Genomic DNA, 25,484 nt, shown 5'->3' on the forward strand with positions numbered 1-25,484 from the left:
ACCCCAGGCCTTCTGTTTTCTTTTTCAGTAGCTTGTTGTGTCCTATATTTTAGTTTCACTCTTTCAGTAGCCACCCTAGAAATTCCAAAATGTGTCTATTAATTATCTTGAATTAGTATTTTTGTGTCTCAAATCACAAAAAATCTTTTAATAATTTAACTCTGCTTATTATTTGTGGTCCTTTTATTTTTGTCATGTAGATTATACCTGTGTGTACCAATCTTACAGAGCATTGTTACTGTTGTTTTATATAGTTGTTATTCTGTTTACCCACGTCTACCCATGCTTGGGCTGTGGGTTCTTTTCCTTTCTGCCTTAAGATGATTGGTGTGTCTTACAGTGAGATTTACTGATAATTGGCTACTTCATGCTTCTTTTTATGAAAACAGTTTCCCATCATCTCATTTAAAGGTTCTGAATTCAGAATTTGGATACACAGGTATTTCCCCATCTTTGTGCACTTGAAAGATTTTTTTCCATTGTCTTCTGCCTCCCATAGTTTTGGTTCAGAAATCAGTTGTAATCATCTTTCCCTCCCTGAAAGAAATACATTGCTTTGTTTCTGACTGCATTCTCCTTGGGGTTTGGTAGCTTGAATATGATGTGGCTTGGGATGATTTTCTTTGTGTTTATCTTGCTTGATTTTTCTGAGCTGCTTGAAGTTGTACATTTATGTCTTTTATCAGACTTGAAAGATTGTTGTTATTTCTTCAAATATTTCATCCTGCCTCATTTTACTGTCTTTCTTCCAAGAAATTCAGATTTTTTTTACTGAATTCCACATCTTTTGAAAACTGCACTGTACTTTTTCTTTTTATTTCAATTTGAATTTTCTACTGACCCTTCTTTTATTTGCTAATCATGTCTACCACTGTGTCTATCTTTTGTTAAATCCATTCAATGAGTTCCTAATTTTAGTAATTGTATTTTGATGCTCTAGGATATTCATTTAATTCCTTTTCTTTTTTTTTCTTTTTGTTTTTTTTTCTGGTACCAGGAATTGAACTCACGACCTTGAGCTTGCCAGGCAGGCACTGTGCCGCTGAGCTAAATCCCCAGCCCCTTAGTTCCTTTTCTAAAAATGAAACTTCAGTTCTCTGTTGAAATACTTCATCTTCTCATTCATCTTATTCATCTTTTATGCATATAGCCATATACATTATAGTTCTTTCATCTGTTATCACTGATACCTGGATCATCTCCTTGCCTGCTTCTATTGGCTGTTTTATTTTGTTTTATGACAGTCACATTTTCTTGCCTCATCACATGTCCAGGAATTAAAAGAATTTCTGACATAGGACGTACACATGCTGTGGAGATCCCTGATTACCATCTCCCTCCAGGGAATGCTGAGTGGGTTTCATTCTGCTAGATGGTTGAATGACTGACAGGTAGTCAAATGATGGCAGGTCATCTTATTCATGTGCATGTCTGTTCCAGTCCCCGGGCTTGCCGTATGGCCCTCACCCCTAGGCATGACCCTTTAATGATACTGGCTGAATTCGCAGCATATTCACCAAGGCCACGTCCCCTTGGCTCAGCCAGACTGATGCCACCTTCTCAGAGCCATGTGGCCTCTGGGATCTCTGATGAGTAGCTTCCAGCTGCTGTCCTGTGCAAAGCGTAGAGTTTTGCACGGTGGCACACGGCTTACGATTCAGCTGAAGATCCAGGGAACATTTGTAGGACAGCATGTGGATGTTTTCTCTGCAGCTCTCTCCTCCGGGTCCGTCTGGGTTACTTCTCTCTCGTCGCTGAGACAAAATACCCAACACCCAAAATTAAGGAAGAAAAGATTTATTTAGCTCACAGTCTGTGGAGGTTTCAGTCCATCATCAGCTTTCTCCAAGGCAGGGTGGCAGGGCACAGGGGCAACAGTTCAAGCTGGCAGAAGACAGCAAAAGCAGCAAGAGCAAAAATGGGGAGAACAAACCTCTTTTCCTCCCTTCTACTGTACGCAGGCTACCACTCTAAGGTGGGTCCTCTATATCCACACCATCTCCATGGCCTCCTCTTGCACAGCCTCCTGGTGTTTACAAAGTGAGGACTCTGGCTCCCTGCTGAGTCTTAGCTAAACTTCTAAACTTTTCAAGTTGACACAATGTATCAGTCATAACAGGGTCCCGCAGAGCCCAGCTTCTTTGCAGCCGGGACTCACCCAGCGGCAGCCGCTCTCACGTAGGACTTTCCTGCCCTGTGGTCTGTGAAATACGTCAGGGAGAAATCCAGAGAACTTCAGAGCTTGCCTCGTTGCTTGTTGTGCTTCCTCCTTCTCGAGGACTGTATTCCTGCCTTGGTTGCCTTCCACTGTCTGCAAAGCATTGTGTTTATATGTTCTCCCCAGGGCGCAGAGTTTTCCAAGGCCAGCTCTGCCGGCCTGGCAGGAGCTGGAACTCTGAGAAGATGACTATGGAGCCGGGACTTTCCCGGCTGGAAAGAAACAGCGAGAAAGAGCATTTCAGGCCACGGCTCTGAGGAGCTGGACTTGCTGAAAGACAGAAGGCGGCTGGTGTCACTGGCGTAGTGGGCCAGAGCAGTTGGCAGGAGATGAAGAAGCTGTGATGTCATAGGTCACCGGAAGCTCTGTGGCCTCCTTTTGGGCCTTTCTGTATTCAGCATGACCTTGAGCAGGAAAGCCGTACAGCCCAGCACTTGCTGTAAGAAGATCACCGTCTCTGTCAGGAGAAGGAGCTGGGCGGATGGGAGGGAGTAGCGGAGAGGAGGAGGCTGGGTCTTACAGCCGAGGGGTCCTAGAGCTGAGGAATTTGGAGTCAGCAGCAGGAGGTGGAATCCATGGGACTTGGGGGTGGGCAGAAGCTGAGAGTGAAGCAAGCTCCCTCTTCCTGTCACCTTAAGTCACGGCCTAACCACACGACTCTTAGTCCTGAAACACCACGTGGCTCCCTGCTGCCCTGGGCGCAGAACCCAGACTCTCGTGATAGGCAACAGCCCAGGCCCAGAGCCCTGCGAACCTCCACTACCCCGTCCACTCCTGGTCCCCCACACTCTGAGCTGCAGCCTCAGCCCAGGCTCTCTGCACCCTCCCTGCCCCTCTTTGCACCCCACCTTCTCCTGGGAACTGCTCCCCATCCTCAGGTCTCATGTTGGGGCTCGGGATGAGGGCTGTTGGAGTTGATTCACATGCATCTCCTCCCAGCTATGAGTCCACTGGTGTCGTTTTGGTGGTTTGCATTTGGTTGTGGTGGGGCTTTTACATCCCAAGAATGGGCAAGTGCTACACAGTGGTGTAGCACCCAGGCAGGGATCATAGCATTGGCCACAGTGGCACAAACAAGGCCCCGGTTCAGTCCCTCCTAGAGCCTCCTGAGGCCTTCTGGCCTCCTCGTACCTTGCTGGGTAAGGTCACTGTGTCTGTGTCTCTCTGCCCACCTGCCGGAGTTCCTTGATGGCAGCGTGACACTGTCCCAAGCCCAAGTGCTGCGAGGCTGGAGTGTGCGCTCCTACTGTCTGCTGTGTGGATGGTCCCCGGTGACAGGCAGGCTGCCCCGGCCACCGCCGTTCCCTCCGGATGACTGTGCAAACGCTTTCTCAGGACCCCTGACAAAGTCTTGTCTAAGGTACCGCCAGAGGAGGGAGGCGGCAGCATGGCGCCGAACTTCCTGAAAGGCCAAGTTGTTTTGAAGAGTTGGAGCCGAATCTCACGGAGGCACTGGGAACACCCATCTGTTCCTGACAGGGCCCAGCCTGTGTGCCCAGGCCCACGCAGAGTGAATTTCTAGTAATTATGGAGAGTACATCACGCTCAGCTGTCACAGTCCTTGTCAGCGGGAGAGGCTGAAGGGTCGATCGCGTGGCTTCTGCTCCCTGACCCTGCTGTCCCTTCTCTGTCTTTCCCAATAGAGGAGCTTGGGGTCCGCCTCTGACCACTCCCTCCAGGTCAGGAGTGGCGGGAGACAGGAGCTTTCTGCCTCCTGAGATGCTCCGTGGCTGCTTTAAATACAGGTGGAAGGCTCCAAGCCAGGGATGGGCATGTGCAAGTTCCTAGGCTCCCCATTCCTTCCCAAAGGGAAGCTTTAGGGCAACAGCGGAGCCCTCCTTCCCAACACCACCCCGGGTGACTCCCTTGGACTGTGGAATTCCCCTGCTGCATCTCAGGAAGAGTGCAGAGGCCAGTTCAGGTATCACGGGCAAGGCTATCTGTCCTGCCCCACTGTGTCAGAATAGCTCACAGGGTCTCAGGCCACAGAACTCGGGGGCACCCACACACCAGCCAGAGCATCGGCTGCAGCGGCAGTTTGTAGGAGAAAGTGCTCATGCTGTGGGAAGGCAGAAAGCAAAAGACACGTATCACTTATTAGATTTGATAAGGAAAAATAAGCACACCTATGTGTGTGTGCCTGTGTGTCTGCACTATGTATGTTAATAAAAATGATTTAGATGCAGGACCACTAGGGGGCAGTAGTGTCCCTGCTGCTCAGGTCACTTCCCAGTAGCCCTCGGGGCTCCCACATGGCTCCGCTGCCCTTGCCTCCCTCCAAGAAGGAGAGGCCATTTTGTGTTGACCTAAGACAAAATTGACCTCCTTCCCTGTGGGAAATTCAGCATGTTCTGTCTTAGAGGCTGACATGCCGCTGTAATGGAATGAGTGACCCGATGCTCGCTTTGGGTGTGGAATTTCATCCGTCATGCTGTGTTTCTGTGTAATGGTGACGGGCAGCTATTCAGCCGGGCCCTGATTTCATCGACTCCGTTTTGCATGTTTTGGGAGTAACATTTAGGATATTATTCTGGGATTTCCCAACCCCTCAGGAGCTCCTCAGACATCCAACCTGAGCCCCAACCCATGTGTGTGCACACAGGCTGTGCAGAAAACATAGGGTCAGTAACATGGCTATGTTGGATGGTAGCGTTTAGGGTGATTTTTATGCCCCCTTTTCTTTTTTTTTTTCTTTTTTTTTTTTTTTTAAGACAAGTTCTCGATGCGTGTCCCAGGCTGGCCTTGAACTCACTATGTAGTCCAGCCTGGCCTTGAAATCGTGGCAGTCCTCCTGCCTCAGCCTCCTGAGTGCTGGGCTTACAGGCGTGCACCACCACCTCTGGCTGTCCCCTTATTTTCTAAATTGTTTTTACCTTGAGGAAAATGTAAGCAGGCAGAAGAGATGAAGAAGAAGGAAAACAGGAGCCGGCTGTTCGTTAACGCGAGTTACGAGTCACGGTGTCGCTGACCTAAGCATTTTATCCCAATCTGTGCTGCGGACATTCCCAGGATGCGGAGGCCCAGGTGGCTGAGGAAGACCTCCGGCTGTGCGTCCAGCGGCTGTGTCACCAGGTGCAGACTCTGCAGTGCCAGCTGAGGGACCAGCGCTGGGCGAACCGGGCGCTGCAGGCTGCGCGGGACCAGGCTGTGCACCTCCAGGAGGAGCTCAGCGGCAAGGTAGGCGGGGCGCTTCCTTCCCCTAAGCGGGTGGGGGGTCCCCTTTCCTTCCCCCTGGCGAGGGCCGTCCCCACTCCAAGAGGGCCCGAGCAGGACGCAGTCTGCTCCGGTTGCTGAACCCTGCATATGTAACAATTTATTAGATACTTAAAATATAGACCAGGGCCAGGGATATAGCTCAGCAGCACAATGCCTGCCTGGCAAGCAGGAGGTCCTGAGCTCAATTCCTGGAAGCGAAATGAAATAGAATATAGACCAATACGAGGAAGAAAAGGGGCCCGTCACCTCGCCATCCGACTCAACTCTGTTGAGTAAAATGTTAAAGAATACACATGTTGTTTTATTTTATTTATTTATTTATTTATTGGTTTTGGTTTTTCTCCGGTACCGGGAACCGAACTCACAACCTTGCGCTTGCCAGGCAGGCGCTTTGCTGGTGAGCTAAATCCCCAGCCCCTACACACGTTGTTTTAAAGAAAGCCGCACGTCCTTCCTCTGCATGGAAAGACCTGAGAGGTTATAAAGGGCAGCGAGAGGGACCCAGGGGAGCACTCGGGATGGTGACCCTGCGCGAGCTGCCAGGCTGAAGCCACAGACCGGCGCCTGGCTCGCAGGCAGAGTGCTGAGGAGGGCGCCGACCGCCTCGACCGCATCCCCGCCGGCACACGAGGCGGTTGCTCCGCGGTGTTTCCCCTGAGGAAGTTGGACAACGGCACAATCGGCTGTTCCCATCATTCCTGGCAGCTGCACGCAAATCCACAGAGACCTCAGTTCTCAGTTACCTAATTTTAACGGATGCATGATGATCACGCAGTCTTCCCTACAGGAAACCCGGAGTCCACACGAAACAAGCGATGGGAACCGAGGGCCTAGGTGTGTCACCTGAGGCCGCCCCCGCGTCCTCCTGTCCTCACTCACTTGTAACAGCGGAGGCCTCGGCGTGGCACAAGGCCCACAGCGGCACAGATGCCCTGTTTCCCAGCTGGGTGGAGAAGGCTCCCCGAGGCCCGCGGGTATCGCCGAGTGCCTTTCCAGTCTAAGTCTGCTCAGGGGGAGTTGGTCTCTGACACTATTCAGCATTCAGGCCAGAAGAGATGCGAGAACTGTCTGCAGAAGCCTGTTTCTAAAACAAAGAAGAGAACGTGAATCTCCGTGAACAGTGGGTTAAATTAATTATGTTTCAGGTTCATGATGAAAGAATACACAAGGTTTTAAGGGAATAAGGTCAGACTGTGTGTGTTGATATGGAAATATCACCAAAAATTTCGTTCCGTTTTTTGAGACAGGGGCTTGCTATGTCGTGCAGGCTGGCCTTGAGCTCACTATGGGGCCTAGGTTGTCCTCGAACTCCCTGTGACCCTCCTGCATCAGCCTCCCTAGTGCTGGGATGACAGGCATGTGAGATCACCCCAGACTTAGAAGTTGTCTATTAAATGACAGAACAAATGCAGCACATTTTGTACAGGATATCATGTGCACACACATTCTGATTCATGTAGGTGTCATTCAGCTTTTTTGGGGAGGGGAGGGGGAACAGGAATCGAACTCAGGACCTTGCACTTGCCAAGCAGGCACTTGTGCCACTGAGCTATATCCCCCGCCCCCATGATTCAAGTAGGTGTGTAAGGCTGAAAAATCATCAGAGGTCCGAAGAGGCTGGGGGAGGGAGAGGGACTCGCATCCATGCAGCATGTTTTTTTTCTAACGACAGAGGGAGCAGGACAGTGGGTGACAAGAGCTCGAAGGCACCGGCTTTATTACATCCTGTGGGTCAGGCATTCAGATGGCACTTGCTAAGGCATCTGTGGGTCACCTCTGACACACGGCTGGGCTGGAGGCGCAAAGTGGCCCGCATACACATGCCCTGCTGGTCCTCCTGCAGGGGCCGGAAGGCAGCACTTGCCTGCCCACCCCCCTCTCGGTGCCGTCCCTGGGGCCCCCTCGGGTCTTCCCAGCAGAGATAGCACATGGAAGCTTCTGGGCCTCCTGAGGGGGACCGGAAAGGCACCCGTGTCCCTTCCGCTGTGCCCCGCGAGGAGGGGCCGGGCACACAGGCCACCCCGGGTCTGGGCCGCAGATCTGACCCGGTCCCTCTCACCAGGAGCTGAATGAGGAGCCTGTGCCCAGCCTTGCTCTTCCTCCACAGCAGCAGGAAGTGGCTTTTGCCCACCCAGCACTGGAGATTGTATTCAGGGTCTTCTCACTGGGCTCTATTGCTGGCGTTTTAAAAAGCTGGGTTTATTTTTTGTTTGTTTGTTTTTATTTTTTGTTGTTGTTGTTTGTTTTTAATTTTGAGACAAGTCTTGCTAAGTTACTGAGTGGCCCAGGCTGGACTCGAGCTTGCAACCTTCCTGCCTCAGCCTCCAGGGTGCTGGAATGACAGGCCACCACACCATACCTGGCTCAGTAGCCGGTACTGACTGAGTGCTGCCCGCACCCAGCCCTGGTTCTGTGCCCTTCACATCAGTGGCCTCCCTGCGTCCTCACTGTGGGGCTCACCGGATCTGCCCCCACTTTCCAGATGAAGACACCAAGGCGGTGCGGGAGGGGACCAGTGACCTGCCCGAGCCCGAGCGAGGGGCCGAGCTGGGTGGGGTTGCCGGCCTCTGGCCTGGGAGCCGCTGTGTTTCTCTCCCAGTCTCTGCGGCTCTGCCTGGGGGCCGGGAATGGGGTCTTCTCTAAGGGAGAGGCTTCAGAGCTGGCCTGGGAGGAGACAGCGCCCACGAGCTCAGTCTTTAAAGTGTTTGCACTTTTCACTAGCACGCGTTTGCGGTACATAATGAGTGCGTGGGTGCGGGGGGCAGCAACCCTGATCCTCTGACTCCCCCCCTCCCCCCAGTCCCACCCCCATTGCATGTCCAGGGTGTCCACCTCCTGTCTCCCATCATCTGTCTTCTACTTTGCTCTTCGATGTATTTGTGCTTTGGGTTTCTTCTCATGTAAGAGAAGCCGTGTGATGTTTAAACTGTGACCCTCATTTATTTCATTTCGCATTGTGGTCTCAAGGTGCCCCCATTTTCCTACACGTGAAGCAAGTTTATCCGTCTTTATGGCATAGTAGTACTCCAAGGTGTATAAATACATTTTCTTTTTCCCTTCACCTGTGGTGGACATACGGGCTGCTTCCAAGGCTCCACTCTTGGGAGTTGTGCCGCTGTAACCCCAGGGAGGCGTGGGTCACCCAGTGTCCACGCTGGAGTGGCTCAGCCTGTGGTGGTCCTGCCGGGGGAACAGGAAAGGACCCTGTGTGGGGTCCACAGGCAGGATGGGGAGAGCCGGCCTTGGGCCCCCAGGAGCAGCCCATCTGTGCTTCTGTTTCAGCTTGAAGAGCTTCGGAGAGAGCAGCGGGAAGCGCGCCTGGCTGTGAGTCCACTGAAGGTAAGGCGTCCTGGGAGCCCCCATCGCTCCCGAGCAGGGGCTGCCTCCCCGCGGTAGGCGTGGCCTGCTTGTCTCTATGGGGCGAGAGTCTGGAGGGAGATGTGGTGATTCCCCCCCACCCCCTGCAGGCTCTGAGGTATCCTCTTTTAGGCTGTTTTCTCAGTGCCACAGTCCCTCAAGGGCAGCCTTCCTGCTGGACGGGGTAACCTAGAAGGTGCCTCAAAGAGCCGGGTGTGGTGGCCCACGCCTGTCATCCCCGAACTCTGGGAGGCTGAGGCAGGAGGATCACAACTTCAAGCACAGCCTGAGCAACTTAGTGACTTAATGAGACCCTGTCTCAAAATAAAACAACTGAAAAGGGCTGGGGATGGAGCTCAGGGCAGAGGTCCTCAGTTCAGTGCCCAGGACTGCAAACCAGACCAAACCAAACCAAACCAAACCAAACCAAACCAAACCAAACCGAACAACGTGTCTCCACGGTGACCAGCCTGGACACTCGTTCATGCCAGGGCCTCCGTTCCTGCAACCGCTCCTGGTGGTTTGGTGCTCGGGCGCTGCTTGGGGCCCAGGCGTGTCTCTGTCTCCCTGGCTCCCTCCCGCACGCCGTGCCGCACAGACTCCATGCCGGGAGTTCTTAAAGAAGCCCCCATCTGGCATTTATGTTTGGGACAGAAGCCCAAAGGGCCCCTCTGGCCCAAGGGGCTCATGCGTCCTTTGCGACATAGAAGTTGGCTAGCCTGCTGCCTTCATGTGGGCCGGATCTGGGACCCGGGGACACCTGGCTTTGCTGACGACCCTCCGGGGGCCTCAGGGTCCTGAGCTCTGAAATCAGAACTGCGAGCCCCGCAGGCTGGGTCGTCAGTTCCCCTCCCAGAGAGCCGCATCCGCGGAGCTCGCATCCGTAAAGGGATGACCCAGCGCGGAGGAAGGCGCCAGCCCCTGCCCTGCGATCCTCATTGGGTGCACCCCGATTTACGCGGAGACCTCGATGCCCCTGTGCTTTACCAGCAAGGGTGAAAAATGAAATCGCAAGGCTCGCTGGGGCTTGGCTTGTGACGGCTCCTGGTGCCCTCCGCAGTCCTGCCGTACACACCGACAAGTGTGGACGGAGCTGGGCAGAGACAGAGCCCGTGTCCATGCCCACGCTCCCATTCCTGCCTCCTAGCCTGGACCCAACATGGAGGGCAATGGGGAGCCGGAGCCAGGCTTCTGGGATGAGGAGGCGGGGAGGGGGAGGAGGAGGAGGCTGCACTGGGCTGAAGTCCCGCCGAGGTGGAGAACAAGGTGTCCCCAGGTCCGCCAGGCACCCCAGGCCCCCTGTGCCCTCTGTCTCCCCTTTGCAGGCCAAGCTGGCGTCCCTGGTCCAGAAGTGCCTCGACAGGAATCGCCTGATCATGCGCCTACTGCAGGAGCTGTGCAGACATGGCCCGGCCAGCCCGTCACTCTCAGAGCTGGCACAGAGCATGGTCCACGACGTGGCACTGATGGAGTACACAGCCACCTTCCTGACCCCTGGAGTCACAGGGGTAGGTCCCCCGGACAGCCCTGTCCCAGCTTCCTGCGGGGCTGGAGCACGTCTGTCCCCCTCCACCTGCCTGGCCTCCTCCCCTCCTCCCCTCTGCTGGCTGACCCTGCCTGCAACATGGCTGCCTCCTCCTTTGTGCAGCGCCTCTGCTCTAGGCTGGTGTGGGGATTGTGCCTGGCATCCTTTAAAGTGCTCAGGACGTGGTACAGGGGACAGACAGACAGTGATTGTGACTCGGTGTCCCACAAGCGTCACTGTGTAGGTCAGCTTTCTGCCACTGGGACCAAATGCCAGAGCACATCGTCTCTGAGGAGGAAGGTCTTCTGTTGGCTTTCAGAGGGTACAGTCCATGGTCTCTTGGTACTGTCGTTTCTGGGCTGTGGCAAGACAGGAACACTGTGGGGGAAGGGTGTGGTGGGGGAATTGCTCCACTCGTGGCAGCTGGGAAGCAGAGAGAGAGAGAGAGACAGGAGAGAGAGACAGGAGAGAGAGCTGTGCTGTCACCAACAGCCTGACTAGGTGAGCACCCTGTGATCCAGCGCCTTCTCCAGATCCTACCTCTGAGCATTGCTGCATGGAGATCAGGCTTCAGTACACGAGGCTTTTTGTGGGGACACTTGGTGTTATACATCAGACTGTGTCACCATCGGGCTGGTGTCACACGTGCCTCCAGCCCTTGCCCTGTGACTCCCTCTGGCAGCTGGCGTGGCCCTCCCGGCAGCCTCTTATCCTTCTTTCAAGGCACAGATCCACGGGAGCTGCCCCACGTCCTGAGCACCATTATGCCTGGACACGCGTGACATGACGTGTGTGGGGGGACTGTCCCCTCTGCTGGGGCCGGAGCAGTTCTACAGCCCTGTCTGTCTCCCCAGTGCCTGGCGTGGAGAAGCTTGCCAGGACCGGAGCAGTGAGATGACAGCCTTGTGAGCGAGGCCCACAAGAGCGGACACAGGCAGCGCAGGAGTGGAGTGTCCCTGAACATCACCTGGGCCACGGGGGTGCAGCGCCTCCAGGGCCAGGGCCACACAGCGCGCCCGGGCTCTGCCTGGCTCTGAACAGCAGCACACTGGGCACCCGTGGGCGCTTAGCCAGGGCTGCCCACACACACACACAAGCCACTCTGTTCCTGGGGACCAGCCAGCGACGCCACGCAGACTAGCTGGGCGCCTGCTGGGCTCCTGATGGTGTGAGGGCGGACGCAGCTCCCGTGTAAACACCGCCAGGGCCGTGTGCCCGCTCCCTGCAGGGCTGCGCTGGGTGACTGCAAGCCGATTGAGTCCCCTCCTCGCCCTCCTCACCTCCCTGCCTCCCCGGGTAGCTTGTCCGGGCCACACGGTCTGCCCCGCGGCGCCACTTGGCAGCTTGGTCAGACCCAGAGCTTGGATCCTGAGTGCAGACTCCAAGTCCAGTGCTCCTGTCTTGGCTCCAGGGGCCCAAGTTCTTCAGGGCTGGAGGAAGGGTGAGGAAAGAGGCTCAAATCCCGCTGCAGCGCCTGGCACAGCTCCAGGGGCAGTAGGTGCCTAATAACTGCGTGCTGACTGAGGCGGGGCTGCAGCAGAGGTCTAGGAAGTTCGCATGCAGCAGGTGTCACTCAGCACCGGTCGGCTGTCTGATAGCCAGGCATCATAGCACTGAGGGCCTCAGCTCCAAGGGTCGCTCTCCAGCCTTGCGGGCCCAGAAATGACGACCAAGGTGTCCCCTGGGGTTGGACAGGCTGACTGGTTATAAATCCGAGCAGTCATCATTACCTGCGAAACACAGGCTGTTGTACACGCTGAAGTATTTTGCAGGCGGGACCCGTGGATAAAGAAATGTCAGCCTATTCTCAGAGTCATAGCTATTTGGACCATTGAGCTCATTAGCTCACTTGTTCATCAGACCCAGTCATAATTAGAGGGTCACTAGGGGCCTGGCTGAGAGAGGAAGAGGGAAAGTGTCCTTGGTCCAAAGCACCTGTTTCCTGAAAGGATGTTCTCCACCCAGATGCCTCCTTTTGGCCTAGGGTGTGACTTTCTTTTTTTTTTTTTTTTGTCTTTTTGAGACAAGGTCTCTCAATGTAGTTCAGGCTGGCCTTGAGCTCACTTTGTAGCCCAGGCTGGCCTCAGACTCGCAACAATCCTCCTGCCCCAGCCTCCCGAGTGCTGGGATTACAGGTGTGTGCCACCACACCTGGCTAGGGTGTGACTTTCAAAAGCCACACAGCCAGCTGTGTCTGTGACAGTCCATCCTCCATGCCTGTTTGCTCCTTGCAGGTCCCCACTTCCGGTTCTGGTTCTGCCTGAGCTCCGTACTCATCTCTGCCCAATGGTGGCTTTGCTCTGCAGCCGAGCCGGAGGATGCAGTGGGGGCCCTGTTGTGCTACCAGCCCTTCCAGGACGCCTCCTTGGCTTGGTCTAGAAAACAAAACTGCCTCTTCCTGCCACAGTGCTCAGTGAGCACCTGCTGGCTGGAGTGAGGCCTGGTGCCGAGGTGCCGGGGAGGAAGGGGACCAGTGTGAGGTGACAGATGCTCCGTGTAGTAAGGGCCATGAAGGAACCGCCAGGGGCCCACACATGTGAGCCCTGGGATGAGACCCGGATTTCTGGAGCTCTGGGTTCTCATCTGTATGAGACGGGTGGTCCAGGGTGCCGGACAGAACTGTTGAGCCTTTTGCAGGGGCTCCTGGGCATCTAGCAGACAGCCGAGCCCCAGGTTCTTAGCTCTGGGCTGCCAGAGGGGCCGAGCCTGTGCCGCCGGCCGAGCACGGGAGCTGTTCTGAGTGCTGATGGTGGTCTGGGAGCCCCTCAGGAGGATGGTGCTGTTCAGCTCCCCTCTCTAGGTGAGGCTCCAGCAGATACAGGCCTTGCGCAAACACGCGTGTCCCCAAGCAGCCTGTCTCTCGGCTGTGGCACTGGGCTGGAGGGTGGTGGCAGGAGCCAGCACAGCCCGGATTGGGCTGGGGGAAGGCGGGTGGCAAGCAGTGGCTTGGGCCTGGCACCTGCCAGCCCCTGCTAGGCTGTCGCTGTTGTTGCGGGAATTGTGGAATTAAAAGGTGCAATGCGTGTAAGAAACCAAGAGCCCCGGGCTGGCTGCAGGCAGGGCCCAGAACGGGGCGTGGTGGGAGGGGAGCTGCCCCACCGGCCCCCTGCAGGGCGTTGCCCCAGGTGCCTTAGTTACCCGGGCTGCAGGGGCGGCTTTGGGGCTGCTGAGGGGCTTGAGGTCCCGGATCAGGCGTGACGTCTGCTCCCACAGCCCAGCCAGTGACAGGGTGGGACGATGCTCCTCCCCTGGCAGCCAGCCAGAGAGCCGGCCCAGAGCACTCCGCACTGTGGGCAGTAACTGTCACTTCCGGGACTGCAGATGGCGGTCCTGATGGCCGCCCTTGGCTCTGGCTGAGAGCAGAGCGGAGAGGCTGGCATCCGAGGAGACACTCATGGGCCTCGGGGGTATAGGGCAGACAGGGGCCGTTCTGGGCCTCAAGGCTGGACTGGGGAGGGCAGGAGTGTCCCTGGGGATGCGCACCCCGGTGCCCACGTCGTCCTGGCCTCACCCAGGTCCCTGCCGGACAGGCGGCCTTCACTGATCCACCTCAGCCATTCCCTCTGTCCAGGCCCAAGCCAGACGGCCAAGGGCCAGATCATTATTTTCTCCTTAGCTTCTGCCTTGGGTGAAGTTGAGAATATTTCCCCCGCGTTCACGTGGGCAGCCGGTGGGGAGCAGAGAGGAGGACAAGGTGCATCCACCCCCTCCTGTCCCCTCCTGTCCCCTCACTGGTTCTGGGGTGTGTAGCCCGGGCCTGCAGGTGCAGCGGTCCAGCCCGCGTCACGGAACCGGAAGCAGCAGTCTGCTCAGCCAGAGGATGCTGGGCCGCCAGCCTCCCAGGGCCTGGGGTCCGGGTGGAGCGGGGTGGAGCCTGGGATCCACTTGCCCGCTGAGGACAGAGCTGCTCGGAAGCCAGTTTAGTGCCTTTGAGGCTTCTCCATGGAGGTGAAGCCCAGCGAGACTTCAACCTCTTGTCCAGGGCATCTGCCTGCTGGGAGGGCCCTGGCTCTCAACCGGGGCGCGAACAGTGAACGGAGAGGAGAGGCGAAGGTGTTTCCTGGTGGAGGAAGTGCATGGCCGAGGCCTAGAGGAACAAAAGGGGGCTTCAGGCTGGAAGGAGGGGCAAAGGCCCTGAGGGCTGAGGCCAGCATGATCAAAGGCCGGGAGTGCACAAGGTCGTGGTCCAGAGACACCCAGTGCTTGGTGGGGCAGGTGTCAGAGGGGAGCCTGCAGTGGGTCTCCCCGTATGCCCACTTCATCTGCCTCACCTACCAAAGCTGGTGGTCAGCCTCACGGGCCCTGCTGCTTTCCCTCGGGACACCGTAGCTGGCTGAGAGCTGAGGCTCACAGCGCGTTCTGCCTGCGGAGCCAGGAGAGCTCAGCGCTGCCCCGGGCTTCTGCTGAATTCACACTGCTCTGCCACTTTCGTTACTCCAACCATTATAAGTTGCACCATTGTGAGCTGGGACCATCTCTACCGAAAGCACCGTAAACAGTAGTGTGCAGCACCTGTGCAGCACCTGTGCAGGCAGCGAGGACTCGCGGAAGCAGCTTTGTAGTTGGGTTCTTATCCGAGGGCACTGGACATAACCCAGGCCCCCCAGTGTCAGTCGCTGCCTGAGCCAGTCCATTCTAGAGAACCCAGAGCCACAGAGCCCCGTGACACAGAGCGGCGTGGAGGGGCCACGAGAGAGGCAGGTGGCTGAACTCTGCCAGGAGCAGTTGGGGAAGACCTCACAGGAAGGGGGGCATTTGGATTAGGTCTTGACGTTTGCATAGAAGTTTGCTGAGAAAGAGTGCACGAGCAGGGACTTCTTGGCACAGGGCCAGGCTGCCCAACACCAGGAGGGCACCATGCAGGTAGAGCATGAAGGTGGGGACAGGCATCACGGGTTGTGCACATAGGGCTCCCACCCCACCACAAATGCCCCAGGTTGTGGGATCCGGGCCGCAGCTGGAAACCACTCCGACCTGCCTCGGGGGCCCAGCGGTGGCTCTGGTTCCACCTTTGGGGCCAGTGGGTGACCTGCAGAGTGCCTGTGGCTGCCCGCCTCTGCAGGTCTGCCTGAGGGGGACTCAAGTCTATGTCCTGGCATCCCCAGGCAATGAACCAGGAGCCCAGGGAGGTGAAGGAGCACCCCACATCCTCATTTTATTTTTTGAATTTCTTTTTTATTATTAAATTTATATGTTGGTTGCTTCCTGTTTGCAGTACAGGAGCTTCTAACAGGTTTTTTGTTTTTTTGTTTTTTTTTGGTACTGGGAATCGAACTCATGACCTCAGGCTTGCCAGGCAAGTGCTTATGCCACTGAGCTATATCCCCGGCCTATAGCAGCTTCTAAAACACATTTGTTTCAGACTCCACGTGGAGATTTAATTTGAGTAAAGGGAATGGAATTGTTTCCTTGCTGCCGTGTCCTGAGGGCAAAGCCGGCTCTGAGTCCAGCCTCCTTGGAGGTGGTGACCGGGAGTGTGGGAACCCGGGCCACAGCTTCCCTCACGGACAGAGCCCCTCGGCCTGGAGGACGGGGGTGCGGGGTGGTGCCCGGGCCCTGCTTGGGCTCAGCTCTCCCTCCAGGCACGCAGAGTAACTGCCTGCTCTCTTTTTCCAGACCAGCCACCGCCTGGATGTGGACTCGGAGGATGCGGCTGCTGGAAGAGGTGAGTACAGCCTCTGCTGGGAAGAGTGTGTGCTCAGCAAAGTGCGGGCCCACAGGACCGGGGGCCAGGCGGGCCAGGGTGGACCTGCCCTCTGCTAGGGTGGGACAGGACGAGGCAATGGGCCCTGCTTCTCCCTTGGCCCATTATCTCACCTTGGAGTGTCAGGGCAACCTGCGAGACACAGAAAAGCCCACTCACCTCAGCCCTGGAGTTTCCTTGTGAATACTGTTTTCCCCCCCAGTAAATATTTCCACATACAGGAAAGCTCTACGGAGGTTGCTATGCACCCCAGCACCAGAGACTATGGGGGTACAAGGATGCATCAGACATCCGGGGATATAGCTCAGCAGCTTAAGCACTTGCCTGGCTAAGCCTAAGGTCATGAGTTCAATTCCTGGTGCCAAAAAAAAAAAAAAGTAGTGTGCAAGGATGCATCAGGAACAGAGGTGGGGGCTTGTGCACCCCAGGGATCTGCAGCTAGCAGGGGAAGTTGAGGCAGGCAGGCAGTGCTCCAGGATGCCCCAGACTATTTCAGGATTCCTGAGGGGTGTGGCCCTCACAGAGCTCAAAGGCATGGAGGGGGCACCCATCACGGGCTGTGGACATCTGGGCATGGCTGGGAACAGCTACAAGGTTTGGGATTCTTTGACTTTAAAAACAGATTTCTAGGGGCTGGGGATTTAGCTCAGTGGCACAGCGCCTGCCTGGCAAGCACAAGGTTGTGAGTTCAATTCCCGGTACCGGAAAAAAAACAAAACCAAAAACAGATTCCTGTGTAGAAGCTTCATTGGGAATATTCTCTTCTAGTTCAGGAAAATCTGCCAGATTCCAAAATGAACTTTGTCCTCCAGAGCCCATGGTGCTCGGGGCCCTGGCCTGTCCCTGAAGCTGAGTGGCCAGCCCAGGCAGCTCAACCGGAATCTCTCAAGGTGAGAGGAGGTCAACTAGTGTTGCATGCTTCTTTTTTATTGAAAGGATAGCATGTGAGAAAGTCTACGTGTGTGTTTCATCCCGTTATCCAAGTGTCTCGCCCCCGAGAAAACCACCACCGGGCCAAGAAACAGAACCTGGCCGTTCCTCAGTGACCCCCGGCTTCTCATTCCTGGTTTCTTTTTATCACTTATTTTTAATTTTTTGGTTTTGGTCAGGTTGTGTGCTGCGTGGCTTGTTCTTTTCCCTTGAGCGCTAGATCATGTAAGAAAACCTGGAGACCAGATTCGGGGCTCTGCCTGATGGCTACTGCATGCAGAGGGGACTGAGTTTCGCTGTGGCAGGCTGGCCTGGAAGTCACCTTCCCACAGTAGCGCTGGGGCAAAGATGGCTCCAACCCTGAGGAGCTCAGCCCAACATCTCGCTGCTCCTGTTCCCGGGGCACGAGAGCCCGTGGGTTATCAGAGTCCTCTCCCCTCTCACTGAAGAGTCCGCCTTCCCTCAGTGGGGAATGCGGTCCGAATGCCCTGCTCTCTTCCTGTGGCTTCCTTCCTGCTTTCTGCTCTAGTCCCACAGATCCTCACAGCTTGGCTGGTAGCTCTATATTTGTCCCAGGCTTTCTGTTTGTACTTACCACAAGATGGGTCCCTAATCACTCAGCAGCAAGCAAGACTGTACCGGCTCTCAGACTAAACTTACCTGACCTACGAGCTTTGGGGTCCAGCAGACCCGAGTTCCAGCCCCAGCCCCGCCCCCTGTTAGTCCTGTGTGATATTTCACACTCTGTGTGTAACTCTTCCTCCCTGTAAAATGGGGACGAGGGCGCCTGCTGCCGTCACGAGAATAAAAATCAGAGCTGTGTGTGCCGGGAACATTACAGGTACTGAAGGAAAAAAAGCAGCCGTTGCTCAGGGGGAACCGATCATACTCATTTCATTTCAATGTTCTGTTGTTTTCTCCACCTCTTACTCCTGTGGCTTCTCTCCGGTCTCCGTGAATACCTTAATTTTTAATCTAAAATATGAAGACAGCGCCTCCAGGGGTTGTTGGGGTGCTCAGCGAACTCGTGCATGTAAAGCGTTGGTTATGGTGCTGGCACAAGTTGGGGATTCAAAAAAAGGAGCGCAGTGGTGCCTGGCCCTGAACTCCTTTGCTCTGGCTGGCAGACGTCAGGCTGAATTACCTGCTTACACGCTTCGCGTTGGAAACTTCTTTGCAGCTTTGATGTCCTCCTGGGACTTGATTTTCACTTCTGTGAGCTCAAGCAGGCAGAAGGCACCATGGGCAAAGGGAGCGACTGCAAAGGTGGCGTGGGGTGCGTGCTCACAGGGCAGGAGGGGGACCTGCAAGCGGATGGAGCAGAGGGGATAGAATGAATGTCCTGGGTCACACAGTTCTGTGTGGCAGAGCTGGGGCTCCAACCTGGGAGTGATCTCAGAGCTGGTGCTCTGCTCATTACATGACCAGTGTGTGCGGGACCCGTCCCTCCTTCCTCCCCAAGTTCCAACCTGGAGCTCCGTGCCGGGAAAGAAACCTCAGCTGTCTGCTTTCACCAACCCTGGGCAGAAATTTACAGCAGAACTTCGGGGACCCCGGGGAGCAGGAAGCAGTGAATGGTGAGAAGGAGGGCAACTCGAGGCCTGCCTCTGGGCTTCTTGGCTGTTCTCAGAGTCTTGAGCATCAGCACCGCAGTGTGGACAGCCCCGAGGGGAGCCTTCCGCGGTTGAGATCACTTCCGATCTACAGGAGTTTGTGTCTTGGTGGCAAGAGGCTGAAATGTTTTGTTCTGTGTTTGCCCAGCACATGGCCCTTAAGAGGCTTCTGAATCCATGCGGGATGAATAACTAAGGCAGGGATGCTGGGCTCTTTCTCTAGAGGGTCACAGGCACCTTGTCTGGTTGTGTGTGTGGCTTCAGGCTTGGTCCTATCCAGTTGTCACTGGCCCTGGAAACAGAGCTCCCTCCCCTGGGCGGAAGCAGGTGGGGTGTGAGTGCCCACGGGGCTGGCTCTGGGAAGGGGCTCTCACGGGGAACTGCATGTACAGAACTATGCCAGGGCACCGGGGACCCAGAAACAAGGAGGTCAAGGAGTTTGGAAGGGCAGCAACTAAATCTGCCATGTGTCAGTTATAGCATTATGTGGTTGAGCTGAGAGAAAAAAGAAACAGGGTGGGCTAAGAGGACACCAAATATCCTGACCAGGCTGGGAGGCATTTAACAATTAAAGAAACAGTTAGCCCTCTTTAAAGTACAAGGGCTGATCCAACAATATGGTGTGTATTTAAGTCTTAAAAATTATGACGGTTATAATTCCTATCATTTTGTTTTGAGGTCATGTATCACTTTTATTGTTTCTGTGTTGTCTTTGTCTTCATTGTTGTTGTTTTGTTAGGTTTCTTTTTTCTTTAAAATAAAAAAGCTATTACAGTAAGAGCTCATTGCTGTTGCCCAAAATGCTCATCTTTTCTTTGAACACATTTACCCCGTCGTTCTTACCACTTTCTGAGCAGCCCTGGGAGTCCTCTTTCCCGAGTGTCTTCACGGTGTGATCATCTGAGGGAAAGGCAGGCTCAAAAAACACGCTGTGTGCGGGGTCCTCATTCCGCTTGTTCACCAAATTGGGCACCATGTGACTTCTAACTCTTCCCCAAGTCAAAATGACCATGAAAAGTAAATGTTTTGAAGCAGTTGAGGACATCAAGGCAGCCACGACAGCTCAGCTAGACACTCACAAAAGAGGATTGCAGAACTGCTGCAGAAAGTGGCAAGAAAAATGGGGTAAGTGCGATTCAAATGAGGGAGAAGGTTTTGAAGGGGACTCGTGACAATGTTTCTTTTATTATAGATTTTTAATTTAAACATTCACTGTATTTTTTTTATCATACTTTGTAAGCCTGATCCACTCAGGACCCATTGCCCTGTCCCTGGCTTCAGCAGCAGACTTGGAGGGGTGGGAGGGGGATGACAGTGACGGCTCAGGAGCTCCCTGGGCTGAGTCTGGGTCTTTCCTCAGCTTTCTCGGCTGTGAGGCCTTGGACAAGTCACATAGCCTCTCTGGGACTCTTTCTTCTTCATCTGCATGTGGGAGTGTGACACTTACCTCTTGGGGTGGTTTTGGGAGGGATTACATGAATCCGTATGTGTAGAGTGCTGTCATAGATGCTGACACATCAGAAAAACTCAGCTATGGTCATTGTCACAATGGACTCTATGAAGTTGCCAATATCACACTATTTTTTCCCTATGACAACGGTCCTGTCATATGGTTGTTTTTTTGTTGTTATTGTTTTGTTTTTGGAGACAGGGTCTCGCTATGCAGTTCAGGCTGGCCTTGAGCTCACTTTGTAGCCCAGGCTGGTCTTGAACTCGCAATGATCCTCCTGCCTCAGCCTCCCAAATGCTGGGATTATAGGCATGTACCACCATGCCTGGCTAATTTTTTGTCTTTTTTTTTTTATATCGTTTAAACTGTAATTATGAGTAATGCAAAATAAAATTGCATATGGTGTTTGCATCCATATGCAATTACCCACCCCAGAGAAACCCTTAGTTTCTAATATGCAGAGATACCCTGTTCCTCCCTAAAAGTCCAGCTCACACGCTTCCTGTAATGGTTTAGATCTAAAGTTCCCCCCTAACCCTCATGTGTGGAAAGTGATTGGATCATGAGGTGCTATACTTATCAGTGGCTCCATCCGTGGGTGAATTCATAGCTGAATGTGCCATGGGAGGCAAGGCCTGGTAGGAAGGCGCTGTCCCTGCGGTGTGATCTGGAAGGGTGTGTCCTTGTTCCCGGCTCTTCCCTTCTTTCTCTGCTTCCTGTCTGCCACGCCATGAGCAGTTCTCTTCTGCCGTGATCTTCCACCATGCAGCTTCTGCCTTGGGGCTGGCCAGCCATCAGCTGAATTCCCTGCATCGTGAGCCAAATTAATCCTCTCCTCCTTGAAGTTGTGGATGTCAGATATGTTGCCCCAGTGATGCGAAAGTTGACTAATCACACCCATGCACATGTGGAGTCTCTTCCCCTGAACTCTGCAGCACAGTTGGCATTATGTGTGTGCGACCTACGGGGCAGGGGCGGGCACACTCTGAGGGCAGAGCTGGTCAAGCTTGGAACACAGAGAGGGCTGGCAACCACCGTTCCTCTCCTCTGCTCCCTGCCTGTCCTCTTCTTCCTTTCTCTGATGAGGCAGATACCACTGAGAGGAGGAAGAGACAGGAGAATGCACAGGCTGCTGAGCCAGGCCGTGCGGCTTGCATTTCTGGGAAGGAGGGTGTGAGTGGGCATGAGACACAGATGGTGAAGGGCTGGCTCTGTGTGGAAGTGGCTGGCAGAGGACAGACAGACAGAGGGGTATCTGAAACAAGACGGCCTGGCTCTAGCACCCAGGCTAGGTGCTTTGCAGCTACTTCCTTTGGGTTGGGCATGTGTAGTCTCTGGGACCAAGTCCCACTTTCCGGTGGGTGCAGGGGTTGAGCACAGTGGAGCTTTGGGACAGGACTGCTGGCTGTGACAGTGACACCCAGGAGACGCGCCTGCCCTTCAGTGCAGAGTCATTTTCTCTCACCACCGGGAACAAGAGACTTTAGAGAGGACCGCTGGTCTGTGGGGACACCCACCCAACAGTGTAACTGGAGTTCTTACTGTTCAGGGTGATCCTTCAATTTGCTGCCCTCCCACACGTATGAATATGTTAACCAATTTAAATAGAAAATAGAGAAAAGTCGAGATAATTTTTTATAATTATTTATCTATTAAATAAAAATACAATACAATGGTACTTAAAGTAGAAAATTAAAATGAGTTATAGAGAGAAATTAAGATAATTTTTGCATAGATTTATTCATTATGCTAAATATGTAGTTTGATATAATTACCCTGTAAAATTTCTGTAACATCTTACAGCCAGAATAATATGTTTATGGGAACTAGAACCAGTGTACGTGTGCTGTCTCTCCTCGGTGTCTCACTGGTCATTGCAGTGATCGTCTCTACTGTAGGACTGCTTACACATGGCCACAGCAGTTGAGACTTGTGTGCAAACCACTCAGTACAACTCTGTAAGTAGTCCTGTGGTGAGAGAAGGTGCTGTATCCAGAAGGAAATCTTAGGGGTGGGGAGATAGCTCAGTGGCATAAACTCCTGTTTGGCAAGCACAAGGTCCTGAGTTCGATTCCCAGCACAAAACAAAACAAAATTGTACTTTTGGGGCCAGGGATATAGCTCAGTGGTGCAAGCGCCTGCCTGGCAAGTGCGAGGTCATTAGTTCAATTCCCGGTTCCTAAAAAAAAAACAAAAACAAAAACAGAAGGAACCCTTAGCTTATGTATAGTAAGCTAAAGAGTCATAAATTATTATTGTAATAATGACCCATTATCACATTAATATCCCTTAGTTATTGTGGACTGATCAGGTCCACAATCTCCCAAATGAGTGGATGACAACGGATATAAAAGAGACAAATGGAATGATTTCAGGGCTCCAGGAGGATCAAAACCCTCTCATAGAATTCAAGATTATTTGGGCTAAGATAACGATCTTCTCTGGGCAGCCCATATTTATTTAGTTATCAAAATAAGGCAGGGAATACTGAAGAAAGGTGGGACTCTGCCTTAAATGGTATGGCAGTTCAAGGATCTTGGAAGTCTGCTCCAGAGCTTCTCCAAGTAAGACATTATGTTAATTTAGGAGAGCTATGTTATCTCCAGGAAGGTCGCAGGAGTGAGATGCCTGCAGCTACAGTCTTTGTCTAGTTAACTGAGGTTGGGGCCAGGTGTTCCTAGCTGTGGCCTTGTCTTGTCCTTTGAGGTGCCAATGCTTCCCTCCATTACAGGCTGCCATCTCCAGACGGGGGGCCTAGGCCTTGGGCAGACTCACAAGTAAAGGTGAAAAGCCAACTGGTTAATATAAACGCTGCTCAGAGCCTCTTTGTAGTGGTCTCCATCAATCAGTAATAGATTATGGCAATGGTGAACTCATGTGGGTAAAGAAAATACTAACCATCATATGAGTAATAATATCTCATTTTGTGAATTCTTCACAAAACATTACAAATGTTGCGAAGCATGCATTCAGTAAAAACTGAGATAATATTTTAAAAGCCTAGCACACTGTAGATGTAACATTTGTATTTGTAGTTCTATGTATTTGAATTTTGCTGGGTTAAAGTGGAGAACGGTGTTACAATATCCTTTTCCTTTTGGCACATAATGCAGCTTAAAAAATGTGCCACTTGGAGTGGACCACCCCCATTGGTCCCCCCAGTGATGCCTCTGTGCCCATCAGCCTTGGCCTTGGTGGGCACCTGCTGGTGGCATGGTGCGACAGCCCCCCCCCACCCCTCTGCCAGGGCACGGTGCCAGTGGAACCCGGGAGCTGTAACAGCAGGACATGGGCATAGGGCCAGGAGCATCTGGTGCCGGGCCCAGAAAATGCTCCCTAAGTACCCATTGTCTTTGTCAACCTGTCCTCTGGCGTGAGGTGGGACCAGAGGGGTGTGTGAACATGTAGAAGCAGAGACCAGTCCCCTGTGCTCTGGCCTTCAGCTCTCCCTGCCCACAGGGGAGCCAGAGCCAGCCCAGTGAGGTCACCATTGGAGCCCGGACTCCCTGCACAAGGTCTGCAAGAAAGCAGCCCTGCTGCCTGCGCCCACAGCCTCCTGCCACCCCCTGAGCTCCCGAGCCTGCTGAGGATCCTGTCTTCCCACCTCGAGCTCAGACAAAGCCTTTGAAGCATATTCCTGGGTCAATAAATCACCACCAGAGTTATAAATCTCACAGCACTGCTCATTCTCCGGGGCCATTTCATAGACCCCATAAATATTTGAAGCAGAACCTTCAGAGAGTGCTTTAAGAAATTGGTAGCAATCAAAGCCCTTATTTAGTGGCGAGTGGTCTTGCCTGGCTCAGGGATTTGTGTCCGCCGCTGGGGCCTGGGAGGAATTCAGACAGTGCGGTATGGGTTCCGAGGAGCCGGGCTTTGGGAAACGCCAGGGCGGCAGCACTGCCGTCTCCTGCACCTGAGCCTCGTGCACGGTGGTCCTGTTCTCCGCCAGGCTGGCGTTTGCCCCCTCGTGCCTGGAGACATTTGGTGATGACAGCTGGGAGGCGGCTGCCCCAGTGGGCACTGGGCAGAGACACTGTGAGATGTCCTTCATGCACTGAGCGGCCTTCAGGACAGATGCCACCGTGCCAAGGAGGAGGAGCAGAGGGTTAGGACTGGCCTAGTAACTCCTAAATTGTCAGCGAGAGAGTAATTTTATCTTCCTTCCTGTGTTTTAAAGTTTAGTCTACCCAATGCGATGCCTAATTTATTATATTTAAGAGTATTAAAAGCAATCAAACTTTCTAATTGGCCCGTTCACTCCAAAGTCAGTTTTTGCTACTGTCCGAATGCCAGGCACAGTGTGGTGTGACAGCAAAGACAGATTATGGCAATAATAATGGAGACCTTATAATAGTGGAGACCTTAGCCAGGCCCCTTCCTGGGGCCCTCGCCGGCAGCAGTGGAGACACACATGCACACCGCTGGTCCCGCAGTCAGCGGCTATGCGTGCCCGGAGAGACGGAGGCCAGGAGGGCCAGTGCCCCTGGTTTAAGGGCCTGGGAATCAGATACAGGACCTGCCTTCTTGAGAGAAGGGGACTGAGGGACCTTTACTTTCTTCTGTTCCTTCCCAGAAGTGCCTACTGCTTCCTGTAAGGACCAGGACAGGGAAGGGTCCTGGAAGTAAGAAAGGCACAGAAACTTCGTGTTGATGTGTTTTAGCTTTTATTTCGAAAGGAGAGTGCAGAGCTGCCATATGCATTTCCTGTCTCCACCACTAGCACGTTAGCATCTCAAGCAACCAGGCACAGTGTGATTCTAGAAATCAGAGTTATTTCCAGGGAAGCGGAGGAGCCATTGAGACATAATCAAAGCGCCCTGGGCTGCTGTCACTTCAGTGAGCTTCGAGGGTAGAAGGGGGCTACCATGCTTGTCTGTGCACCTCGGGCTCCTTCGCCGGGGATCCGCCCTTCGTGCGTTCATGAGGACACACGGTCGCTGCTGCATGCGGGCTGGGTCCTGGCGCAGATGCTGGCGGAATAGAAGAAAAGTAGGTGCCTCTGTCTCTGACTCAGAGACCCCTGGGGAACCCTGTGGCCCTGACACCACCTGCTGGAACTCCCTTATTGGAAAGCACTACTGCGATCATTTTTAAAATTCATTTTTAACTCATGCCTGCACATGTCAACCATCGTTTTCAGTGGTTAGGCAGCTGCAGAGGTGTTTAGTACGCTGGCTTTGGGATCCCTTCTGCCTCTTTATTGTGGGGCAATTTTATGAGCTTGAAGCATTGGGGACATGGTGGAGAGAGGACAGTAACCCAGTGCAGTCGCAGCAGCCATGGCCAGCAGGGTGTGTGCAGAGCCAGCGGGATCAGCTCGGAGCCGCTGCTGGTGTCCAAGCTCCTGGGAGGGTCAGGCATCCGTCCCTCTGCTCCCTCCCACCTCTGCTCACATCCCGGACCTCCTGGAGTGGCACTTGGGAAAATCCATGAATAGAAGCCAGGGCAATCTATACAGCCTGGCCCTG

At 53.9% G+C, this 25,484-nt stretch overlaps 1 protein-coding gene across 1 annotated transcript in view; it reads left to right on the forward strand.

The window, feature by feature from the left end:
* The window catches only part of LOC102010294 (chromosome unknown open reading frame, human C4orf50), a 93,961-nt gene that overhangs the window by 21,454 nt on the left and 47,023 nt on the right, over positions 1 to 25,484 (forward strand). Inside the window, exons 6-10 of the mRNA XM_005408860.1 lie at positions 5,228 to 5,395; positions 8,717 to 8,773; positions 10,117 to 10,299; positions 15,933 to 15,981; positions 16,833 to 16,910. Coding sequence (XP_005408917.1) covers positions 5,228 to 5,395; positions 8,717 to 8,773; positions 10,117 to 10,299; positions 15,933 to 15,981; positions 16,833 to 16,867 — 492 coding nt within the window. The 3' untranslated portion in view covers positions 16,868 to 16,910. The remainder of the gene's footprint in view (positions 1 to 5,227; positions 5,396 to 8,716; positions 8,774 to 10,116; positions 10,300 to 15,932; positions 15,982 to 16,832; positions 16,911 to 25,484) is intronic.

The sequence above is a fragment of the Chinchilla lanigera genome, unplaced genomic scaffold, assembly GCF_000276665.1.
Source record: "Chinchilla lanigera isolate Chin_1 unplaced genomic scaffold, ChiLan1.0 scaffold00113, whole genome shotgun sequence".
NCBI lineage: Eukaryota > Metazoa > Chordata > Mammalia > Rodentia > Chinchillidae > Chinchilla > Chinchilla lanigera.